The sequence below is a fragment of the Gorilla gorilla genome, chromosome 4 (genome assembly GCF_029281585.2).
Source record: "Gorilla gorilla gorilla isolate KB3781 chromosome 4, NHGRI_mGorGor1-v2.1_pri, whole genome shotgun sequence".
In the NCBI taxonomy this organism is placed as follows: domain Eukaryota; kingdom Metazoa; phylum Chordata; class Mammalia; order Primates; family Hominidae; genus Gorilla; species Gorilla gorilla.
In genome coordinates, this window is record NC_073228.2 from 21,803,904 (window position 1) to 21,827,055 (window position 23,152).

General features: G+C 39.4%; 1 protein-coding gene and 1 long non-coding RNA gene across 4 annotated transcripts in view; one reads left to right on the forward strand and one right to left on the reverse strand.

Annotated features, from left to right (window-relative positions):
• Positions 1 to 283: 283 nt before the first annotated feature.
• KCNJ2 (potassium inwardly rectifying channel subfamily J member 2) lies at positions 284 to 10,434 on the reverse strand. The gene is made up of 2 exons (XM_004041090.5): positions 10,256 to 10,434; positions 284 to 5,155 (listed from the first exon to the last, which is right to left on the reverse strand). The coding sequence occupies exon 2, from the start codon at positions 4,937 to 4,939 to the stop codon at positions 3,656 to 3,658; it is 1,284 nt and encodes a 427-aa protein (XP_004041138.1). The 5' UTR covers positions 4,940 to 5,155; positions 10,256 to 10,434; the 3' UTR covers positions 284 to 3,655.
• Positions 10,435 to 10,587: 153 nt separating this feature from the next.
• LOC129533451 (uncharacterized) overlaps positions 10,588 to 23,152 on the forward strand; it is a 32,801-nt gene continuing 20,236 nt past the window's right edge. For 2 of the 3 annotated variants that reach the window (XR_010133728.1, XR_010133729.1), the window contains exons 1-2: positions 19,912 to 20,915; positions 21,563 to 21,723. This is a non-coding gene — a long non-coding RNA (uncharacterized lncRNA). Of the gene's footprint in view, positions 11,408 to 19,911; positions 20,916 to 21,562; positions 21,724 to 23,152 lie in introns of those variants that run through there. The other variant, XR_008679704.2, reaches the window with a different exon arrangement.

A 23,152-nucleotide genomic window follows, 5' to 3' on the forward strand; every position in this document is an offset into this window, starting at 1 on the left:
TAATATATAAAAATATGTACAATCCATGGTTTGTGCAGTACAATAGGAAGACTTTAGATACAAAAAGACAGCAAATGGGAAAATAATAACTATCACGATTGTCAATGGCTAGGATTGTTCAACTTGCCAGAGCCCAGAGCGGAAACCCAAAATTACTAGAAAAGAGATTCTACTTTGCTGAGGGTTGGGGATGGGCAGGTAGCTATGCCACACTTTTTTTTTCCCACCTTAACATTATTACACACAGAGTGAAAAAGAACTCACTCTACTTCTCAGGACAAGCTTTTGCTTTTACTGAGTGGTTTATTGTAAAATATGAAGTGACATTTATTAATTGTAAGGGAAATATGATTTACGGGACAGAACTCATCAAATAAACAGAGTTGGGATAGGAGTGTACTGGCAAGAAAGGAAGTAAAGAGAAGAAAGAATGCATTAACAGAATAAAAACAAAGTAAAACAAACTTTTCTAGGAATTTGGAAATGACAACAGTGCCATAGTGACATCCTTAAAATGTCGGATTCAAGTATACTCTTAGAGGGATAGAAAACTACTCCTTTCTCAATAATCAAAATAGAGTTCACTTTGTCTACATTTTGTTTAAAAATAGGATAACCAGGAATCTATGGCTCCCCCCAAAAATATAGTGCCCTTCCAGATATGGGCAAAAATTCTTTAAAAGGGAATAAATCCGAAGTAAATCCAACAGGGAATCTGCTTGCAATAGAGAAGCAACACACATCTGGGAATCGACCCCAGATATTCATGGTGAGTCCCCTCCGTCTGCATTCTAATGACATGTGTACACTAATTAAGGAGACCCAGTCAATAAGGACAAATATTTTGAAGGTAAAATGCAGCAATCAATGTCGTGCATTACCTGTGTCTTGGCTCTTGACAAAAAAAAAAAAAAAAAATTGCCATTTAAAGCTTGTAACTGTTAAAACGCTAATAACTAGAAAAAGGTTTCAAATGAACAGTCCATGCTGAAATAAATAACAGAAGAACATAGCAATACGAACCTTATAAGGCTGGTATATATTTGCTAAAACCATGCTAACCGGTAGCATATAGGTACTAGCTCTCAGAAATTACTGCACTGAAATTATACTTTCTATGGCAATTATTTTTCTTTACAGACCTCTATTTACATTTGGCTTTAAATATGAAAATATCTGATAAACTTTATAAAATGTACACTTTAAAAACATAGCTTCTGCAAAATTTTCTTGAAAAAACAAACCTGTGCACCAGAAATTTTATATTTTTTTCTCTTTTTCAGAAATAAGTTGAAAGATGTCCCTCCCTCTTTCTTGCCCCCCCCATACCCACCCCCTTTCAAATTTCTCAAGTCTTTTTAAGTGGCAGCACTGTGTGTTTAGGGGGAGCCTCTTTTGTGGTCACCCCCATTCTCCACTGTATCTTCATTTAATTTACGTATCACTGAATACTCTTTGGTTTGATTATTTTCCTTTGCAAAACATCATAATAGCAGCAGCTGAAGCCCTCAATATCCTCTCACTGTCAAGAACCAAATTGTTGCCTCTTCTGTAAGTTTTCTTGTCCACTCAATCCCCAATTCCTCCAACTCTTTAAACACCTTCCCAAACCTGCCTTTACATTTGGATCTAAAACAACCACTTGCTTAACATCTCTTTCTTTGTTTCATTGAAAATAACACCTCAGTTTTCCAAGCCATCAAATCTGAAGGCTGAAAACAGCAAAAATTGTCATAGTTTTGCAGGCACGGCATTCAGATATGGCTGTTCAAGAACCAGAGACCATCACAAACATCAGTTTACAAAATACATGATTCTAGAACAAGCTGTTTTTTAATGGCATACAGAGATATAATACCATAAGAGAGTTGATTTTGAGACTCCAATTAAAAAGAAAAGTCAGTAATCCCAGAATTCACAAATAGGGAACTTTAAATTAAAAAAAAAAAAAAAAGAGTTCCATTATTGAGCTTCAGTGAGAAAAAAAAAAAATTATGTTTCTAGCAAGGCAGTCAGCCAGGCAGGGGAGGCTTCTGGAAAACAATGTGTCCTTCCTTAGTAACCTGCTCCACAGGAGAAAATGCTTAGCTCACATTCAGTCATAAGTATGCACACAGAAAAGGGAAATAGCTGTTTTAGACCATTATCTCCTTTACTTGTGATTATGTTATATTTTTATGGCTCTCATTGACCCTAAAATACTGAGACATTTTCATTACTATCCTCTGCCATAAAAAAGGCAAGTTTCCTCTCCTTCCTAAGCACTTGATCTGAAGTGCTGCATCAAACTGGCTTGTCCACACCTCCCTGTTTCCCTGCTTTGGCATTTGCCGCCCTATCTGACACTGTAGGACTCAATCCCGACAGACTGATCAGAAGAGCAAGCGTGGAGGCCAGGTGTGGCATCTTCTCTAAGGTGAAGGTGGGCTGGCGATGTCCTGACAGTCCAGGCAATAAATTCAGCAGCAAGGGTTTAAACCCATTTATCTTTCATGCTGGATGGCTCAGTTTTGAGAATGCCAGGATGCCAAGGAGGTCCTATGAAGATCTTGTCTTATGAAATGAATTTTGGAATGTGCAAAAGGAAAAGCCCAGAAAAATATAAGAGTACATCACCATCTTGCACACTACAGATGAGCCTGGCCAGCACTGCCTAGCAGGAAAGGATAGACGTCGGTATTGTGTGTGTGTGCCCCTTTCTTCTTCTTCCTCTTAAAATAAAAAAGTTACATGAAAGGACAAAATTTTTAAAAGCACTACACTGACTAGACTCGGTGAGTATGATGCTCTATTTTCTGAATAAGGTGCAAAATGAACCGGCGGTTCGAGGTCTTGCTGAGGTTCAAAGTTATTGTCTCTTGATTTCAAGGCAGCCCATGGGGCTTTGTTTTCTTTTAAGTGTAAGCTCCACTGTGCAAAAATATGCATTATCTTTGGTATTTATTTTAGGTAGTTTAACTTAAAATTTGAGATAACCCATTAACATCATGGAGGAAAAGAAAAAAACAACAACAACCCAGAGGCTACCATTTGGCTAGTGTTACATAATGCCCTTATGTAACAAAGAGAGAGAGAAAAAAAATCAATTCTAGCAAACAAATTACTGGCCTCAAAAAATCAGGCTCTTGTTTTGGCAGTTAATAGCCAAATACTTGCCACTTTGAAGCGCATCATGAGCTTTCAATAAAATTCAACACTGACTTTAAAATTACACAAAAGGAAAACTACACTGCAACAAAAATACACATTTGTGTTCATGTAGTTAGCAGCTTTTCAAAAATTAAGGCAGAGTCTTGCCTTTGTTATGCCATTAAAAACATCCTTGTTCCCTAAAGAGAAGCATTCTGGATAAATCAAATACCCAACCAAGGCTTGCCTGCAAGTTCAAGTTTTGGAAAAACACAAAACAAAACATAAAAACCCATAACTTATTCTACAACATCTATGTGCCATCGGGTCACATGGAGACATGGTTAGTGCTTTATGCTAGTCATGGAGCTTACAGTCTTTCTTTGAAACCATTGTGCTTGCCTCAGTCCCTTGTGGCCGCTTGCTTGACCCATCTTGACCAGTACCGTCATCTGTATAACTGTTTTGGGCCTCTGACCAACAGACCGTGTTGTAAAGTAACTATTCCAGAGAAGGAATCAGTTAGTCATATCTCCGACTCTCGCCGTAAGGGCCTGGGCTCTAGAGGTACACTTGCCTGGTTGTGAAGGTCTATGTCAGGGGGCGTGTCCGTGCTAGTGCTTTCTGGAACTCCATTTTCACTGTCATCTTCCTCTTTGCTTGTGAGGGCAACTTCATTTTCATAGCAAAATGAATTTGCATTTGAGAGGATATATTTCTTTTCTGCTAAGTCTCTGGCACTACAAAGGGGAGTGTTGGGGACTTCGTAGGTTTTGTGGAACCTGGAATAGTCCACTTTGTAGTAGTGCTTCTCTTCAAAGAGCACAGGCTCATAGCGGTGGCCCCACAGGATTTCATTTGCTAGATAAGAGCTACGGCACTGTGTTGTCATGGCAGTGGCTTCCACCATGCCTTCCAGTATGACCACGATTTCAAAGTCTGCGTTGTCAATGTCCTGTTTACTCAAATCATATAAAGGACTGTCTTCATCTATTTCATGGACTATAGTGATTGGGGACACCAGAAATATACGATCGATTCCACTGTCAAACCCAACATTGATGTCTATTTGATCCAGAGGGATATACTCCCCTTCAGAAGTAATTCTGGATTTGAGGAGCTGTGCTCGAACATGAGCTTCCACCAAGTGGCTTTTCCGAAGATTGCCCACTCGCCACATCAAACACAGCTTGCCGTCTCTCATGGCAATCACGGCATTGTGACTGAAGACAAGAGTCTCGTTTCTCTTCTTTGGCTTTGCCATCTTGGCCATGACTGCGCCAATGATGAAAGCATCGATGATGCAGCCCACGATTGACTGGAACACCACCATGAAAACAGCAATTGGGCATTCATCCGTGACACACCTGAAACCATAGCCTATGGTTGTCTGGGTCTCAATGGAGAAGAGGAAGGCAGCCGTGAAGCTGTTGACCTCGGACACACAAGCTTTGCCCTCTTTGGATGCATCCAGGTCCCCATGGAGCAGAGCTATCAACCAAAACACACAGCCAAAAAACAGCCATGACAGGACGAAAGCCAGGCAGAAGATAACCAGCATCCACCGCCAGCGAATGTCCACACACGTGGTGAAGATGTCTGCGAGGTACCGTTGCCCCTTCTCACCCACATTGATGAACTGAACATTACAGTGGCCATCTTTCTTCACAAAGCGGCTCCTGCACTGTTGTCGGGTGTGGACTTTACTCTTCCCGTTCCCAAAGCCATTTGCAACTGCCATGGTGGCCAACTTCATACCGTCTTCTTCTGAAGAGACGATGCTGTAGCGGTTGGTTCGCACACTGCCCATCGCTTCTGCTGGGGACTCCAGTGCTTCTGCTTTGGAAAACAGTCTGAGTTTTTGCAAAACGCTTTGGAGAAACAGTTTTGAATGTTCGGTGAAGACACACACACAAAAAAAATGAGGAGAGATGGGTGTCTCTGGGAGCCTTGTGGTTCTACCAAGGTCTGTCTACTGACATGCAGAGTTACTTTAATGACTCAGCTGACATCCAGAGAACATGTCCTGCAAGAAAAGAGAGACTGTGCATTACAAAATAAGCCACTCTTAAAGAATTCTACTGTCTAAGACAATATATCCTAACAAAAACACATAATCAGGTAAAGATAAGTATAATTTACATTAAATTATAAGGTTTTAAATTTCTTTGTATCCTAAGCATGCTTTGTAAAACTTTTATTTAAAATCATAAAGTCGTTAAACATAGAAGAGTTGTCTGTGACAGTTGTTCAACCAAAATGTCAGGTCAGGTCCCCTTTCCCTTCTTTTTGGCCAGGGATCTAGAATATTCTATTGTTCAGGTCTACCTCTCCCTTCTCTTATTCTCTTCTTCTGCCTGCCCCACTTGCTAGGATCCCTGTTAAGCAGATGAAAGACTGTCTGATTCCAAGGTTTGTCGTAAAATTTTTGGAAAAAGGACATGTTTAGAAAACTTCACGTGGACGCAGCATTGATATCCACTGAGTTGCATATGCATTACGGGAGAATATTAGAGTCCCTGATGGCAAGGTTGAAATCGGAAGACAGACTATTTTGTTTAAATGATATAACTGAGCAGACCGGATAGGCTGACGAAATGCTAGAGGAAGAAAGTCAGATTCCCACCTACAAATAGAATAGTGAAGTGGATTTTGGAGTAGGCTTGACTGAGTAGTGCGTATCCTGAAAATAGAGGGAACTAGTGGACAAAACCTCCTACGATGGTGAATACTGCCCCTATTGCTTATAATAATCTGAAATGGATCCCAGTTTCTGGATACTATTTGGGCTTGCTTCATCACTTCTCACACTTTAAGCAACCACTATGCAGAAATGCCTGCTAAGTCTCTATTAGTACAGGTAATTCTGGCTTGAAGACTTTGAAGACGCAGGTTTGCTCTGGGGGATAGAGAGCAATTCTGTTGCCTAGCAATAAGAGCCCTGAAATTCTCCTGAGATGGGGCTGTCATGTGTAATGACAGGCTAGGAAGTAAGCACCGTTGTGCCAAAGGACCAGGTCTTTAGCGGATTGAGATAAGGCAGGAACTCATTTCATGTGCGTCCAGTGCTGTGTTCTCTCAGACAGAGACAACTGTGTAAGGACAGATCATAAATGCCAGTCGGCTTACTTTCACTTCCAGCGCTGTTATTTGGTATAGGTTCCTATGGAGAAGGCACTCACCTTTACTTAATATGTGCAAATAGTAGTTCTCAGTTTTCTCCTATTGCCTCAGTCTTCCCTAGCTAAGAACTATCTATGTACTTTAACTTTCCATCTTCACTCCTAAGAAACTATTTCCCTTGACTAACAAAAAGCTAAGAGAAAGTCTAAGGTGTTTTCTTTACCAAATGTGTAATAACAAAACTAATAAGAGTTAGAACTGAAAAATAAAGCCCATCTTCAACTTTTCATACAACCAAATACTTCTGCTATATTAAAGGGGGGCAATGAATAACTCATGAAAAGAGTCAGAAATTTGTTGACGCCTGATAATGAAGACTCCATTTTTTCTTCTCCTCTAAATCCATTAAGATTAAACAGTTAATAGAACCGATATCAGCCAAGCCAGCCGCAAACAAATAAAGCAATCCATTTATGTTGTTTTTGTGCATTCCCTTAAGAAGAGGCAAGGTGCATTGCCTTTGAAAATGCCTTGTTACTGTCTTTTGACTTCTTCTTTATCCAAGTTATTATGCAAGAATGTGCCCCAACACATTTTTCCTGAGATTAGTCATCTATGAAAATTGCAATGTGTGTTACATTTTGGCAGATTTGACACCTAAATGATGCTCAGTTTGAAAGTGCCTTTGAATTACTTTATAAAAAGAAGTTACTGTGCTTTCTTAACCTTCCACCTGCTTCAATGTTTTGTCTGCTTCCCTGTGAAGTTTGCACTTGGACCAAAGAAACAAGAATCCTACCCCTCAAGGTTCTAGATCCTGTACATGGACAGCATTTTTTAAGCAATTATTTCATCTTAGTTTTCTCACATTACTAAACAGACAAAGACAGCAACAACACCAAACGCAGGTGTACGTTTCAAAAAAAGGAGAAGAACTTCATTCAATGAATGCTTTGTATTTTTGAGTTCTGATTGACTTCAGAACTTTGTATTATAAGCTGACACCAAGAAATGCCCTTTTCATGATTCAAAACAATCCTTCCATGTGAGTTACCATTAGGGACCATGAGTAGACAGCCTCAAATTTCTTCTGACTTATTTCTGTACTCCTTCCAGATTAAAACATAACAACCATATGAAATCTAAAGACTGAATTATGACTTTCCAAAAATCTTGACCCCAGGACATTTGTTTGAATTCCACAAATCACACAATACCAGCTTCCTATGAATAGCTTTCCACATTTAGAATCTTGAAAGTAGCCTGTATTGAGAGACTATTATTGTCTTATTTCCATTGCTAATAACAGAATTTGTTCCACATGTGGAGCATCATTTAGAAATTTTACCATTTCTTCCTGGAAAGAGAAAAAGAGGAGTTTTGGGCTTTTTTTTTTTTTTTTGGCAAAATGAAAACTTTTGCCACTTCAAATAGATATGCCCCCAAACAGATTTATGTGTGTATGCAGGTGCACATGCATATATGTATTCAGACTTTTTGTGGAGCTGATTACATAGCTAAAGTCTAGAACCTGTCAGGGTTTGATGGGGTAACGGTCTTAATGTTTCATGGTAAAAATTGCTTTTACTGTTAACCTGCCCACATGCCTGAGCGACTTTAAGCAAGCAGAAAACTTCCTTGCCCGGTCCTCTCACTAGCAATTACCAATTCGTGAGCAGCTGAGAAAAGCTATCATTAAAAAACAGGGCTTACATGCAACTTTATTTCAAGCATATATTCAAAATAATGTTTGAGATGCAATCAATGAGGAGTAGATGAGAACACTAAGTGATACAAATCCAGAGAATTGAAATTTGATTTGATGAACAATGTGTAAATCTCCCTTCCAGCCAAAATATTTAAGGGTCTAGATGTAAATTTCATGGACACAAATAATCATTTTTATCCAGGCCATAACCCATGATGCAGAAAGTATTTTTGGGAAATTGAGAGGTTACATGTGGTGCTGTTCATGTTAAGACTATTTATAGGCTGAGCCAAAATTAACGATAAGCAATGGAAAAAAATAGTTCAGCGTTTTAAACTTAGGTAGATGTTAAAGGAGAAAGAGCTATGGATAAATGTAAGGTCAAGGAGATCACATGGTACAAATGGGGGATCTAAATTGCTTTGACTATGTAGGTAATACTTCCAATATGGCTTATAAATAACTAAAAAAAAAATCAAATGAGAGTAAATGTGTCCTGTAATATGGTCATGGTGTGCAATGAATAAGAAGGTTTCTAAGGACAGGAAATAAAGACAGCAAAAGAAAACGTACTGGGCTGAGAGAGAGGTCTGCTAATGAGTGTTTAGAGCAGCTATTCCCCAGCTGACGCCATATAGAACAGCCTGAGTGTGCTCTGGGCACATGTTGCTATGTGAGCACAACTGCTAGGAAAGCAACCTCTTAGAAGCTCAATAAACATGAGGGAGGAGGAGGGGGGAGTGGGGAGGGGAAGGGGATACCCATCTATCTACGTGTGAGCCCCCTGTCTAACATTTATACTCAACGACACTTGGCTTGTAGCACTGCTCAGCATTTGCATACGCTGAAAAACAGACATGTTTGGTAAATAAAAATATACACTTAAAAAATCTGAAACACTCAATCTGTGCAGGTAGCTGTTTTCAATCTTTCAGGCTACGCAAAAGTCATACAAGGACGCTACAGCTAACCAGAGATTCTACAACTCAGGAGTCCAAAGGATGTAGAAAGACTGTGTTATTTTTTTTAAAAGCAAAATTCACAAGAGTTTAGATCAAATATTTCTTATGGAGACCAAGAACATTAAAAAATAAAGTGTCATTAAAATATGAGAGAGGAGGAAGCTAAGTAAAATGGCCTTGACCTTATCCTCACCCTTTCCACCATGCTTCAATTAACATCTCTTACCCCTTCTGAGCACCAGGATTTTTCCAGATAATGGCAAATAGAAATGAAACATTTGGAAGTGAGCAGGAAAACGCTAACAAGTGTACAGATAATGTACAGCAGACACACAACATTGGTTGGCGAGAGGAAATCTGGCAGCCTATTGATTATTAATGTGAAAAGAAAACAAATGGTAAAACGCAATATGGTTTCTTTGCATATCCAAGGTTTTCAAATAACACCTTATTTCCTAACAGGTAAAATCTGAATTTATGAAAATCGTCGGAATTCACAGCCTTATCCTAGTGATCATCCTATGATATCCTTACCCAGACACAGACATTAAACTGCCCATTCACTATCCCTATTTTTTTTCCAATTGTCATGATGAATCCATGCTATGATGCAATCTTTTTGCAGAATCAAGTCGTTTTGACTATTTTGCTTTCCTAAAACCACACTGTCTTCAAGCCAGGTATTAATACCATTATTAGTGAAAATAACAAATTGGTTAGGGGAGAGTGATATGTAATGTGAAAGTTTTGCGATCCTCAGGCTCAAATCCAACTCGGGCTCCCGCTCTTCTTTCAGGAAGGCAACTTTGAGACACTCACTCTGTTTGAAACTCACAGCTATACTTGAAGCAATGACGAAAAAAAAAAAAAGCCAAGGATCAAGAATAGTGCTGAGTCCCAAGCTTTGCCAAGGTTTAAGACCAGGGCTCAAGACGCACTCCCAAACCCGTAACCACGTTTTCTTTCTTTTTTTCCCCCCTTAGAGTGACAATCGAACACAGACGCTCTCGCCCTTGCCTCCAAACCCAGTATCTCGCTACAGCTGGTGCATTGGAAGTTATGAGCACAAACAGATGCTGCAGAGAAATCTGTTTCTATTGCTCAACTGTTCCAAGCATGTCTCAGTATTTTTAGCTCTGGGGATGTTCTGGTGCGCACACAAACTATATAGGCATGATCTGGGACTCCGGAGTGTGGGTGAGCGCTACAGCAGTGTGACAGCTGGGCACCTCTGGAGCAGCGGGGCAGGGTAGGGTAGGGGACGGCGGCCAGAGTCCATTCCCCAGGACACACCGGCAGCGAGCGAAAAGGAAGAAAACACAGCAGCCCTTACCTGTTGCTGGCGCAGGAGCATGGGGACATGGAGTGGAAGTGGGGGGTACAGAGGCATGTAAGATCCAGTGGTTTGGAAAAAGCGAGTGAGCCAAAGCAAACCAGAATTCCCAAGACCCAGCCCGCCGGCGCCGGGAAGGCTGCGCGCTGGCCAGGGCTCCAGTGCGCTCTGCAATATCCTGGGCTCTTTTGAGGCGGTCCGTGCGACACCGGCTCTCCTGGCCCCGCCCCCGGCCGCTGCCGGCCAATCGCAGCGCGCCTGGCCGCCCGGCCGGCCCCGGGAACCGCGGCGGGGAGGGGAGGATGCTGCGAGGCGTTGCCAGCGGAGGGAACCTGCCGCCGCCTCGTCCCCCTCCACCCTCGGAGCCCGGCCGGGGAGTCGGGCCCGGGCCGGGGAGGAGGAAGTTGCGGCCCAGCTGGGACAGCAGCAGGTGGGAAGCTCCGCGCCCGGCTGTTGCGGCTGCCTGATTGCAGCCTGGCCTTGGGCAAAGCTTCCTACTCCGTCTGGAGCCCCACACACTTCCCGGTTACCCCGCTCTTGGGCCGCTTGCCCTGCGTGCTCCTCGAGGGGCCTGCGAGGTGCCAGCGCCGGGTAGAGACCTTTGCCGCCGGGGCAGGATTGTTCGTCGGTCCCGGCGCGTCTCCCTCTCCACTCCCTCTCTGCCGGAGCCCCTCGGCCCTTGGAAGCCCCCCGCGGAGGCTGCAGCGCCCAGAGAAGCCACTGAGTCAGTGGGGCGAGGGACTGGGGCGGGCGCGCAGAGCCCCCAGGATTGAGACGCGCGCAAGTGCGGCCACTGCAGCGCCGCTTGGCTGTTTGTTCTCCCGACTGTTCGCGAATTACTTACAAAGCGCCTAGGCTTCTCTGGAGGGTGGACGGCTCGTTCCCTCTCGCCTTGTCCGCCCTCAGTCTCTCCACCACCGCCCGGCACGCTTTGCTGATCTAAAATCAGAACAATTAGAGAGTAATGATTTTTTTTGGAATAGCAACTCCTACAGACACTCAGATCTGCCCTCGCTTCAGCGCCTCCCAGCCCTCCTTCCCAGCACCCAGGCGAGAGCGCGCAGACCCCTAAAAAGCAACTTCAGTGTTAACCGGGTCTGGATCCTGGAACTTTATAAACTAATCCGTGTGTGTGTGTGTGTAAACCGAAGAGTAAGTGCCTATTATTTCTGAGTACTTCGGTGTCCTAACGAAGCTTTGCTCCTAAAGGACAGGATATATTTTAGGAGTCTTTCTTTCCACTGAGTTTTTTAAATGTTTATTTTCTCGAGCGATCAAATGTGTCTTTTGTGCAGTTTATTTAAACCTCGTAAGGCCTGCTTGAGTCGCTGAACTAATTCAGCAAACTAGCTGGTATTGTGGACGGCGCAGTCGGGGTGGATTTTTGTGTGTAAGAGAGGTGAAACTGACAATTCAAGGCAAGGTTCTGTGCGAGTCCCCACCTCCCATCCTCATATCCACACGTGGCCCCTAGGAGGTGCTGGTGAAATATGCTTGCTTAGGTTTTGCAGATACGCACTTACTCCTGCCTTACCAAGTGTGCCTTTTTTCTTAGCACTGAGCAAGGTACTTAAATTAAAAGGGTGTGCAAGAGATGATGCACTCAGTGTGGCTGCTCTGATAGCCAAATGGCGATGTGATTCCAGTTAATGTGTTGAGATTATACTGTTCACCAAGCCCTGTTACGAACTCTGTTGCCATGCACGTGGGAATAATGCCTGCCCCAAGGGAGGTCTTCTTTAACATCTATTTAGTCATGTGTTATTTATAAACAGCTTGAATTAATACTGTAAAATAGATGGATGTCTAAGAATCTAGGCTGTAGCCTAAAGCTAAATGAACCTGAGGGTAGACAAGTTAACTCTGTATTAACCAAAGGGTAATGAATGAGTTCACCGCTCAGTTCAATAAGCTTCTTCTGAAATATGCTTCCTCCTGGACTTCTAAGAAACAGGCCAAAAGTTTAATTATCCCTTAAAACATGTTAAGCCTAAATAGAAAAAGGAAATTAATCATTTATAGATTTTCTCTTCTTTATTATGATTCAGTTGGTGCATCTGTAGATGGCTAAGAATTTTCCAAACCATGTGAATTCAGAGAGGCGACACTTTTGTTGTTGTTGTTTTTCCAGGTAATGAGCTCGCTTTGAAAACCAGTCACTCGGAAAGGGATGGCATTTTTATGCAACTTGGATTGAAATGGTTTTGCTTTAGTATTCTACTCTAATTGGAAAGAATACACCACAGGCCGAAATAGTTTCATATGATAGGAAAATCTTTAAAGAAAGGAACACAGAGTTATTAGATTATGGTTGGCTGTATAAATTTAGCTGGGCAGCGGGAGGAAGGTCATAATAAATGTATCCTGCTCTCTCTCATCAATTATCAGCAGCACATCCCCCAACATTCTCTCCTCCCAAAGACTGAAGGATGTGCAGCAAAGCTTATATCTTGAAGGAGAAGGTTCGGGAAAAATTAATGATTTTAATTAGAACTTTCCAATCTAAGTAGAATCATTACCTTAATTAGCTAAATAAGGAAGTATGAAGGATGAAATTTTGCAAATGAAATTTTGTAAATGCATGGTAGCGTAGAATACCCCCATTGCTTCATTTTAAAAAAAGAAAATATAAATGCATTTTAATTAATAAATGACTTTTCATCATGTCCCTATTAGGAAAATTCTGTGTGCCAATGCTTTCAGTGTTTGATTTAATATATCTTTTGAAGTGATGCGTGATACAGATTTCTGTATTCAGAGTCTATCTTTTTTGGCTGAATCAGGCCTTATTTAGCAAAAATCCCCATTAGTCTTGGACACAAATGCAATTGGGTGTTGGGATCCATCTGTGGATTAAATTTTTCCAAGGAAATGACAATTATGCTCTTACTGATTCTCTCCACGGTAACCACCTATAATATTAGAGCCAAATATTAGTCACAATCTGGATCTGCAGTCAGATTGTGAATAGCTGTGTGACGCAGAAGGTGATTGTTTCACTAGAAGCACAAATCTTTCCTTTGCATTTATATAAAGATCCCCAACAATTAGACATACTTTCAGACTTCCATTAACTATGTATATGCAGTTCAAATTCACAATGGTAAAACATCAAACGCTCCTGGCATTTGTATCCACTGGATATTAAAAACCACTTTCTAATCTTCAAAGTAATCATCATTAGCAATAAATAGTAAATAAATCATTGTCAGATTGCCCGGAAATGTAGACAGGCTGTGTTTTCAATCTGCTGCTACGAGAACAAGCCACTTACTGTGGTATTTTAAGGAACTGTATGTAATCTTATTTATTGGAAAACAGTTTTGGCCTTTAGTTTCACTTACTGCATTGATAATATTTAATCTTCATATTTTTAAATTCAGTGAACGTATTTGTTGAAATAACTACTTTGTACTTTGGCTATATGCTAGGTGAGATGAAAGACAGAAGCGTCCTAGCGGGAGCAATTCCTCTTCTTAGGAGTTCAAAATGTCTAACTGAGAAGATGAACAAGGCAGAAGTGAAACATTTAAATGATCAAACAACAATATAAGGCAGCTTATGATTACACACTAAAATGGATCAAGCAACAAATAAAACGATAATCTTAGATTTTGAAGAATGGAATGAAGCAGGGTAAGACTTTGTAATGGAAGATTTAATACATATGACATATTACTATGTGTAGTGGTATTAAGGATGCTGAGAACACATCAGAAGATAGGAGTGGCTCCTCATTCAGTTAATTTCCTAAATGCCTGCTATGCCCCAGACCTTTCTATATACAGGTAATCAAGCATATGAATTATAAGTTGTTTCTAAGAATAAATGTCAGTTACATGGAAATGAATGAAAGGAACAGTATGTTTTAGTATAACTTTTGATGATTACTCAATATGATTATAATAAACATAAGCTATTTCATTTTTTACCTGCAATACAGTAGGCCTATCAGGGTACAGTAGAGCCTTTTCTCCTGCATTAAATGACCCTAGACTAAGCTTATTTAAGCCCTTCTGCTTGTTTTCCCTTCTCCATCAATGTGAGCCTTCCATTCTCATTTTTGCTTCTGATAATGTGCCTTGAATCTGTCAGGCTGTCACCATGCTCTGCCTAATTTGTTGATTCTAATCTGTGCTGGGCTGATAAATTATGTAACCAAGGTTGCTAAAGTAATGTACAAGCAAATATGATTTAACATATCTAAAGATGCATTTTTGAAATAGTATGAGCAGATGCTGAATTTGGAGTTACCTTCACTTGGTCAACCTCCTTTTCGGGTAAAAAAGCTTCAGGATTTGGATTTATGGCATCTATTTTGCTTCTCAGAGCATTTAAATGGCTTAGTCTTTGTATTTGCTGTTATAAATAACTGAGGAAAACTTCTGAGTAAGTGAGATACCCGTGTGTTTGCAACTATCCATATGTTTACATGTACACATAAAACAAAATCATGTACTGATGTATTGAGAAAATATTTCAGTGCTTACTTTATCCGTTTATTATTATGACCTTTATTTTCCATCAAATATGTTAAAACCAAAATCAATAAGTGGGGCTGTTCTTTAAGAAGCTCACACTTCCACAGCCTCCATGTTATTATTTAGTAAATTACCTATTCTGTCATGCTCTGGAAGACTTCATTTATCTCACATGAGTGAGACAATTACACTCTGAAAATACCATATTCATTTTAGGGCCAGACCCTACATTACTATGTTTCTTGATTCAGTGATTACAATGATCATTTCATCTGTGTTTTCTGGGATACATTAGGTCTCCCAAAGGTAATGAGTTTACAGCCTCGGTTTACCCTCTATAACCACAGATGGCAGTTCCTTAGATCAGGTAGCCTTGCCGTAAGTGCACGTCATTGGTGAGAAGAGGTGCCAGCTGAGAAAATATCAATCATTATGCACAGACTCATCACTGCCACTGGGGAAAGGCAAGCCTTATAACTGGAAGGGTGTAGTATCATCATTTAATCATAGTAATCAAGCAGTAATAAGAAGACTAATAATAAGCTAGCCTCTATGGAGGGTTTTCCAGGAAACAAACACTGCTTTTGTGCTTTACAGGATGTGCTATTCTGATGTTCTGTATTGCACGTACATTTGCATGGGAAAATAATGAAGAGAGGGAAGATAGGAAGGAAGGAGGAAGTAGAGGAGACTAGAAAATATTCATTAGAAACTATTGGTCCTAAAGAGACACAAACACGTTCAGTAGCCACTAGGGAAAGTGAGACTGCCACCAGCATCCATAGTCACCCTCTACAGCACAGTAAGAAATGCTTTCCAGTGAGAGGTGCCACCAATAGCAAACTGAATCTCATGTTTAAAACACCTGTAAGAATGTCTCTTTGCTTTAGTAATACATCTTTGGAAGATCATAAGAGTCATGCAACTTGACTTTTTCCAGAACTTATAAAAACAAAACAAAAAATTAAAACAAACAACACAAACTTCAGACAGCCAAAACTAATCACTATTGTAGATATTTATGGAATATGCCACAAGCTACGAAGAAAATGCAAAACATATTTTCAGTAACATCAACAACACTGTAATGATACTCTTGAAAGAAAATGTACATACTTGAATGTCTAGATTTTCAGATGTGGGCTTTAAGAATTTGTGGGTTTTTTTAAAGAGTATTTTTTGGTATTTTTAAAAATCATTGCTGAAATGATGTATGTCTATTTTGGAAAATGTAAAAGACAAGCATTTTAAAATGTAGAAGAATGTAGATAAATGTGGAAAATAATATAAATTCATATTCCTACCATTGAAAGATAACCATTATAAATACTTTGATATATCTTTCTCCTTTTCCTCTATTTCTGTTTCTATTTTTAAGTCTATGTTTTATAACTTTTAAAAATTAACATATTGGGTTTTTTTTTTTTTAAATGATGGGGTCTCACTATATTGACCAGGCTGGTCTCAAACTCCTGACCTCAAGCAATCCTCAAACTCAGCCTCCCAAAGTGCTGGGATTATAGGCATGAGCCACTGCGCCTAGCCTCTGTAATTTTAAGATCAATTGTGTCATATTTTTAATACATGAGCATCACACTTTTTATATTATGCAAGCATCTGTCATGCAACTAAAAATTATTTGAAAGTATATATTTTAATGCTCACATATATTTTATGAACTATAATTAATTGTCACCTATCCTTATACCTTTATATTCTTTTTTTGTTTTGTTTTTTACCCTTATAAGTACGCATTTGCCTGGCCTTGGAGATTTTTTATCTTCATATTTTTCTCCTTTCATTATAGATTTCTAGATGTACAATTACTAGGTCAAAGCTTATGAACTCTTACAGGTTTTTTTTTCTTTTTTTTTAATGCAGTTCTTTCTAATGAAATCCCAATGGATTGAATCTCAAGGATGTTCTAAATTATGTGACTTCACATAGTGGCAGTATTGCCCAGTGGGGAGAGGTTGAGCTTTGGGCCAACTTGACATGTGTTTGCAACCTGCCACTTACTAGTCGTGAAAGATTGTAATAGGAATTAGAAATAATATATGTAAAATGCCTAACACTTTGTGATCAACTAATCAAAGGTATCTTTTTATTCTGTCACTATTGCTACTGCCACTAATGATGATGAGAATGATAAAGTGAATAAATCAAACATGTTAGCTAGGATAATAAGGCATGCATACAATAAGTCTATAAATAAGTAACAGAATTCTCTGTAGTGCTTGAATAAGAGCTAAAGTCATAAATGAAGAGGCAAGCATCTGAGGAACTTAGCAACATATTAGTTCTATATTTGATAGTACAGGTTGGCATGAAACAGAGAAAAAAGTAAAATGGATTTCACAATTGATGATCAGAATTTGAATAAATTCATAAAGGTATTTAAAGAAATATTAAGATTGAACATTAAACTTGGACCAGATTTTAGTCTTTCAAGACAAAGATCTTGAGTTGACACTTGATTCTTTACACAGGGAGAGATCTACAGATGACTGAGCAGAAGGATAAGATGTGTAAACAAGGCCGTTGGAACATTAATCGAACTGTCATTTCTTCATCCATTGCCTCTGGATGCAGCCCTACCATCTTATCTTTGCTTCCATTTTTGTTTTCTTAATATGATTTCCAACATTCCAATTTTTATTTAAAAGGAAATAGAGATATAGAAATTATGTTCCATCTCTTCCTGTGAATGGGACCTATACGTGTGGACTCCTAGCCTGCTGATACCAAATTCAATGTTTATTCCTCTGTTTTCTGCAGAGTATAACTTTTCCTAGCATCTCTGCTCAGACAAATCTAGAAACCTAAAATAAGACCTCTATTTTTCAAAGCCACTTTCTAATTCTCCCCTACATATCCTCCACATTATTTCTTTCCTAACTCTAAAATATATGAAATTTGAATTTTTGCTCCTTATGCAGGACCAAATTCCAAATGCTTGGCTCAATTTTCATGGCTCTCTGTCTAAGAGTTTCTTCCATTTTAAAAATAAATTTGATCAGTATCTACAGGTTTAATTGAATGTTTCCTTTATCATTGACCAGCTTCCATTCTGTAGGCACTTATCCTAAATCGAGATTTAATTTCAGTGTTCCAAGAAATTTATGTTTTGATATTCAATGTCCTAGTGTATAAATTACAAATAAATAAAACTTGTATTGCAACTATGCAAAAATGAAATGCTGTACCCAACTACTACCAATAACATTAGTGATTTATGATAGCACAGTAATATTCATAGCATTATGACTATTAAAAGAAAATGCAAGTTTTCAGGTGAAACTTTTAGCTCCATGACAGACCAGCCTGTAGTTATCTGTGTACACAGTTTACAGCTACAAAAACCTACTTTGCTATTTATTGTAGAAAAGTACTCAGTTAAAAGTAAGCGTTGTTCCTTCAGCAAAATATTCACTGACCCAAAACTCTTTGTGACATTTTACAATGCACACAGCCTCATGCAAGTTTAGACAAGTGGATTTATACTGTCTTATGAGTTCCCGCCCCTAATAAATTACCTCATAATGCAAAAGTGACATATCTTTCATAACTATTTTGACAAAAGTTTAAAACACATATGATGAAGTTCAACTTTCAGGAACCAAGGACTGTCAGAAAATATTGGTTTCTACATTATATATGCATTTAGAAGTTTACTTGAAATCTACCTTTTATAAAGGAATGGTATGACTAAGTGGAACTGTACATTTTTTTAACTTGATTGCCATTAAAGCAGAGATTATAAGGTTGAAAAATAATAGGTGCTTAATTAGATTTTTTTAATGTACCTATTAGGCTCAAATCCAGACATTTCATCTGCATCATTTGGATTTGAGCTACATACAATTCATTTTAAGTGTTAAAGAAATTTAAATGAATTACTATTATAAGCAAATGTTTTCAGAAATTGTTTCTAGGATTAGCGATAGAGCAACTCTGAATTTATATCATAGACTTAAACTATATCACCAGTGTTTCAGCTTCTGATCTTTTTATCAGCAAAGATCTCATTTCAAAACGTGTAGTAATACAAAAGTCTATTCTTTTGTATGGTTTGCATAACTGAGTCACCAAGTTTTAGTAAGGCAGGAACTGACAGTATAAATAATGCTTTTTTTTTTGTAATCTGATTGCCATTTCCCTGCATGTAAACAGAAATATGTGAATACTCACATTTTGCCTGTTAAGTCAACTTGGGAAAAAATTAATTAGGAGAGCCAGCTTTCCCATTTACTGAGGTTAAACCTCTTTTATGTGTTAGCATGTGTAAGAATGCTTTAAAAAAACCCTTGAAAAATAATATGTCCTACCTATCAAAGTCCAAAGCTATTGTTTTTACTGTATATTATTTTTATATAAAAATACAATGCCTTCTTTGCACAGATTAAGCTAAGGAAGGTATATACTTAGTAGTTTAGTTGGCAGAAAGCAAATTCAAAAAGTATATGAACATGCAGGCACACACATACAGACACATGCACATATACAGTTATATCTATTGACCCAATGATGACACATCCAAAAACCTTATCGAAAGATGAAGAGGGTTAAGATTTGATTTGCAGTTGTTTAGTTCTAACAGAAGAGCTGTGGTCAGTTCTAAGACTCTTTCTCATAACCTGCCTTCATGATCTTGATTTTATGGTATTTAGAGTCCAGTTACATTTTGCAATTTAAAAAGTCACCTATTCACTCATTACACACATATTTATTATGCGCTAAAATACGAAACATTCAAAATAGACACTGGCAACTCTCAGTATTTTTGAAAAGTAGAACAATCTGTAAAGCTGTAAGGCTAAACAGCTTCAACGTGTCAGTAAAACATGAGCTAAGTACACATAATTTAAGCAGTTCCCTTAGACTAAAAGACAATGCACATATTATTTAAATTTTTTTTCAGAAGCAATCTGAACATCTACCTGGTCAAAGTATCATTTAGCCCAACAGGCTTAGTCCCCAGTGCCATATCCATAGTTTCAAAATCCAGACAGTATAATGGAAATTTATACAAGTCTTTTTAATCCTGGGTTCAAAATGAATCAATGCTCTTCTCTAAGTGAATTAAACAGAAATGAGTTTACTCCTCCCTGTATTCTATCTTCTTTCCTTAAGCATTGCTTGCCTTTGTTCCTTTTTTTCCTCTCCATAGTCCGTACATTATTTCAAGTCCTACATAAAGGGGATTGGGACCCCAAAATAGCCGGTGATCCACGCGGAATGCTGTGAATTATATTACTACCACGATTTAGCACTGGGTTCATCTCTGAAAATACAGCTCAAGACCTGCATGATTCGAGCTCCACAGCCTCCGCTGAAAAGCGTTGCCTATCAAAGCAACACACAGAAAAAGCACCAAACATGCCTGATAATATAAAACCAAGCCATACCCCCACAGGGTGAGACAATCCAGTCAGCAAGAAAAAAAAAAATCATTGTTGGAATTATTTCTCCATAATGGAAAGCAATTCTCTGTGAGTTGAGTTACAGGTCATGACATAAAACCAAAGAAAAAAAGAAAGAGCTCTAAGCATTGACAGATGTTCTGTGCTCGCTCCTGTCTCCTGAACCCCTCCGAGTCTCCATCAGAAGGCAGCCTGACCTGCAGCCCCTTTCAAGCAACTTAGAATCTGGAGATCTCTCATACAAAAGGTTTTACCCCTAATTCCACTGAAGAGCCCCTCGAACCAAGCAAAAATTTTCTCACAGGAGAATTTAAGAGAGTCTATGGATTCAGGCTCGATTTCATAATTTCCTCTCTGTACAAAAACCAGGGTATTTATTTCTCTTACGTAATTTCCAGGGAATCAGTTCCACGACCTGACTTGTATTCTGTTGGTCTACTGAGGGGACCTTACCGTCAGTCAGTCACCCTTGGTGAGAACATACCCAAGGGCTGATATATGACTGCAAAGGAACTTAACAATTCCTGGAAGGAAAAGGGTTAAGAGCCAGTAAAAACAGCATAAATTTACACATGACCTAGTGTGATTACACTTTTATTCTCTTCCTTGCAAGAAACAACAACAATGACAACCTCCATAACTAATGCTTCTGGTCTAAAAAACCTTCTCCCTAAAGGACATGTTTTCACCCACTACCAATGATCTCAACAAATTTCTGGATAGAAAGGACCTGTAGACAGAGAGATGTACTTGCCGGTGAGTTTTCTTTCCAAAGGATCTGAAAAGTCCATTCCAGGTCGTGGGAAAATCATCTCAACGATTGGGCTGAAGGGAGCAGCCTTGTGTGATTGGTTTGTGATGGTTCGATTCAAGCTGACAAGTTCTAGAATTATAATTGTTTTGTCCCAATCTTAACTTGCTAAGAAGGGAGATGGCTTGAATAGCCAGAGGCCTTGACTCCAGAAAGAATTGTGAGTAGACAAAAGCTACTGCAGTGGCCTCAGTTAAAAAAAAAAAAAAAAAAAAAAGCTGGCCCTGATACCATTGCCTTCCATGAGGCAGAGTGCTCTGCCTTTTTCTTTGCAAAATATAGGAAGAGGATTGTCTTAAGCAAGTGAAAAGTAGCTGGGGACAAATAAAGGACACACATTTGTTTCCTTTTATAGGTGAGATCAAATGCACCAAAGACTAAAGGAAGCCAGTGCCTCAGTCCTCTCTGTCCTAGTCCTGCAATAGAGGCATCCCTAGGTGAATAAGCTAGTTACAAACTGAGCTCTCAGTATAGGGTTCTCTGGGGCCAGCAGAAAGGGGGCAGAGAAGTGGGTTGCAACCTCTCTCTCCTGCTCATATCTCTTAACAACCCAACAATCTCCTTTCTTCTGTCTTTCCTTTTCCTCTGCTAGGATTTTTTCATCAGCTGAAGAACAGGGGCATCTGCTGCCACAGAGAGGAGAAGTTGCTCTTTTGCCTTTGGCCATGGATGTATCAGGATGGCCGTGTATTCGCCTGGAGAGCCCATAGATGCCACTGACACAGCAGCTGCTCTGACAATAGCCCATCAATGGTACGCTGTTCTCTTTCTCCCCTCTCCTCCTCCTTCCTGCTATCCACACACAAATTCTTCAAGGAAACCCTCTACTATGCTTCTTGACAACAGGGCTGAAATATCTGGAGTAGCAGATACCTTAGAAGGGCCATCTTGGAGACTTCTGAATGCAATTGATGGTATTAGAAGTTCTGATGAAGAACTAACTTAAATGGAAAAGGTAGACATCCAGAGAAAAGTAGACATTTAGAAATAACATAATTGGAAGATTTTTATTTTAAAAATCCATTCTTAAAGCCGGGCACGGTGGCTCACGCCTGTAATCCCAGCACTTTGGGAGGCTGAGACGGGCGGATCACGAGGTCAGGAGATCGAGACCATCCTGACTAACACGGTGAAACCCCGCCTCTACTAAAAATACAAAAAATTAGCCGGGCGTGGTAGTGGGCGCCTGTAGTCCCAGCTACTCGGGAGGCTGAGGCAGGAGAATGGCGTGAACCCGGGAGGTGGAGCTTGCAGTGAGCCGAAATCGCACCACGGCACTCCAGCCCAGAGGACAGAGCAAGACTCCGTCTCAAAAAAAAATAAATAAATAATAATAATCCATTCTTAAAAAAGACAGCCTCAATTCTTCTGTGTGGAGCGACTTTCCTTACACCATATATATGGGCTATTCTAAAATGTATCTATCTCCCTTTATTCATGAAAAACAATATGAGGAAGAGAATTATTGACGGAAAAGTATCTGGGTCAGGAAAATGACCCGGAACCGAGATTTATGCTTTACCAGAGAATATCCTTATATTACTAGACCTGTAGAAAAGAAAACTCTGCACTTTTCTGATATTTTTAAGTAAGGGCACCACATGTTCCCTTCTGGAAAGAATAACAAGGGTGTGCAAACTGTGTCCATAGGCCAAATCAAGCTCACAACTTATACATACAGCTTGTGAACTAAGAATGTTTTTACATTTTTACGGTAGCAAAAAATCAAGAGAGGAATACTATTTTGTGACATTTAAACATTTTATGAAATTCAAATATGTGTATTCATGAATAAAGTTTTATTGCGGCACAGCTATGTTCATTCAGTTACAGATTGTCTCTGCTTCCCAGCTGCAACAGCAGAGTTGAGTGGGTGACATAGGGGCTGTATGTGGGCCCAAACAATCTAAAACACTCACTATCTGATCCTTTATTTAAAAAAAAGTTTGCTGATTGCTGATCTAGAGTAATGCTATGAAACATCAGGCTGAATTGAGTAAAAAGGATGTGAGAACGGTCTCTCATTTTGATTCTTGGAGGCTGAGTAAATTTGACTAAGTTACTTAAATGTTGGTGCTTCCTCATTAAAGTGGAGATAAAATTCAGGGCCAGGTGCAGTGGCTCACGCCTGTAATCCCAGCACTTTGGGAGGCCAAGGCAGATGGATCACGAGGTCAGGAGT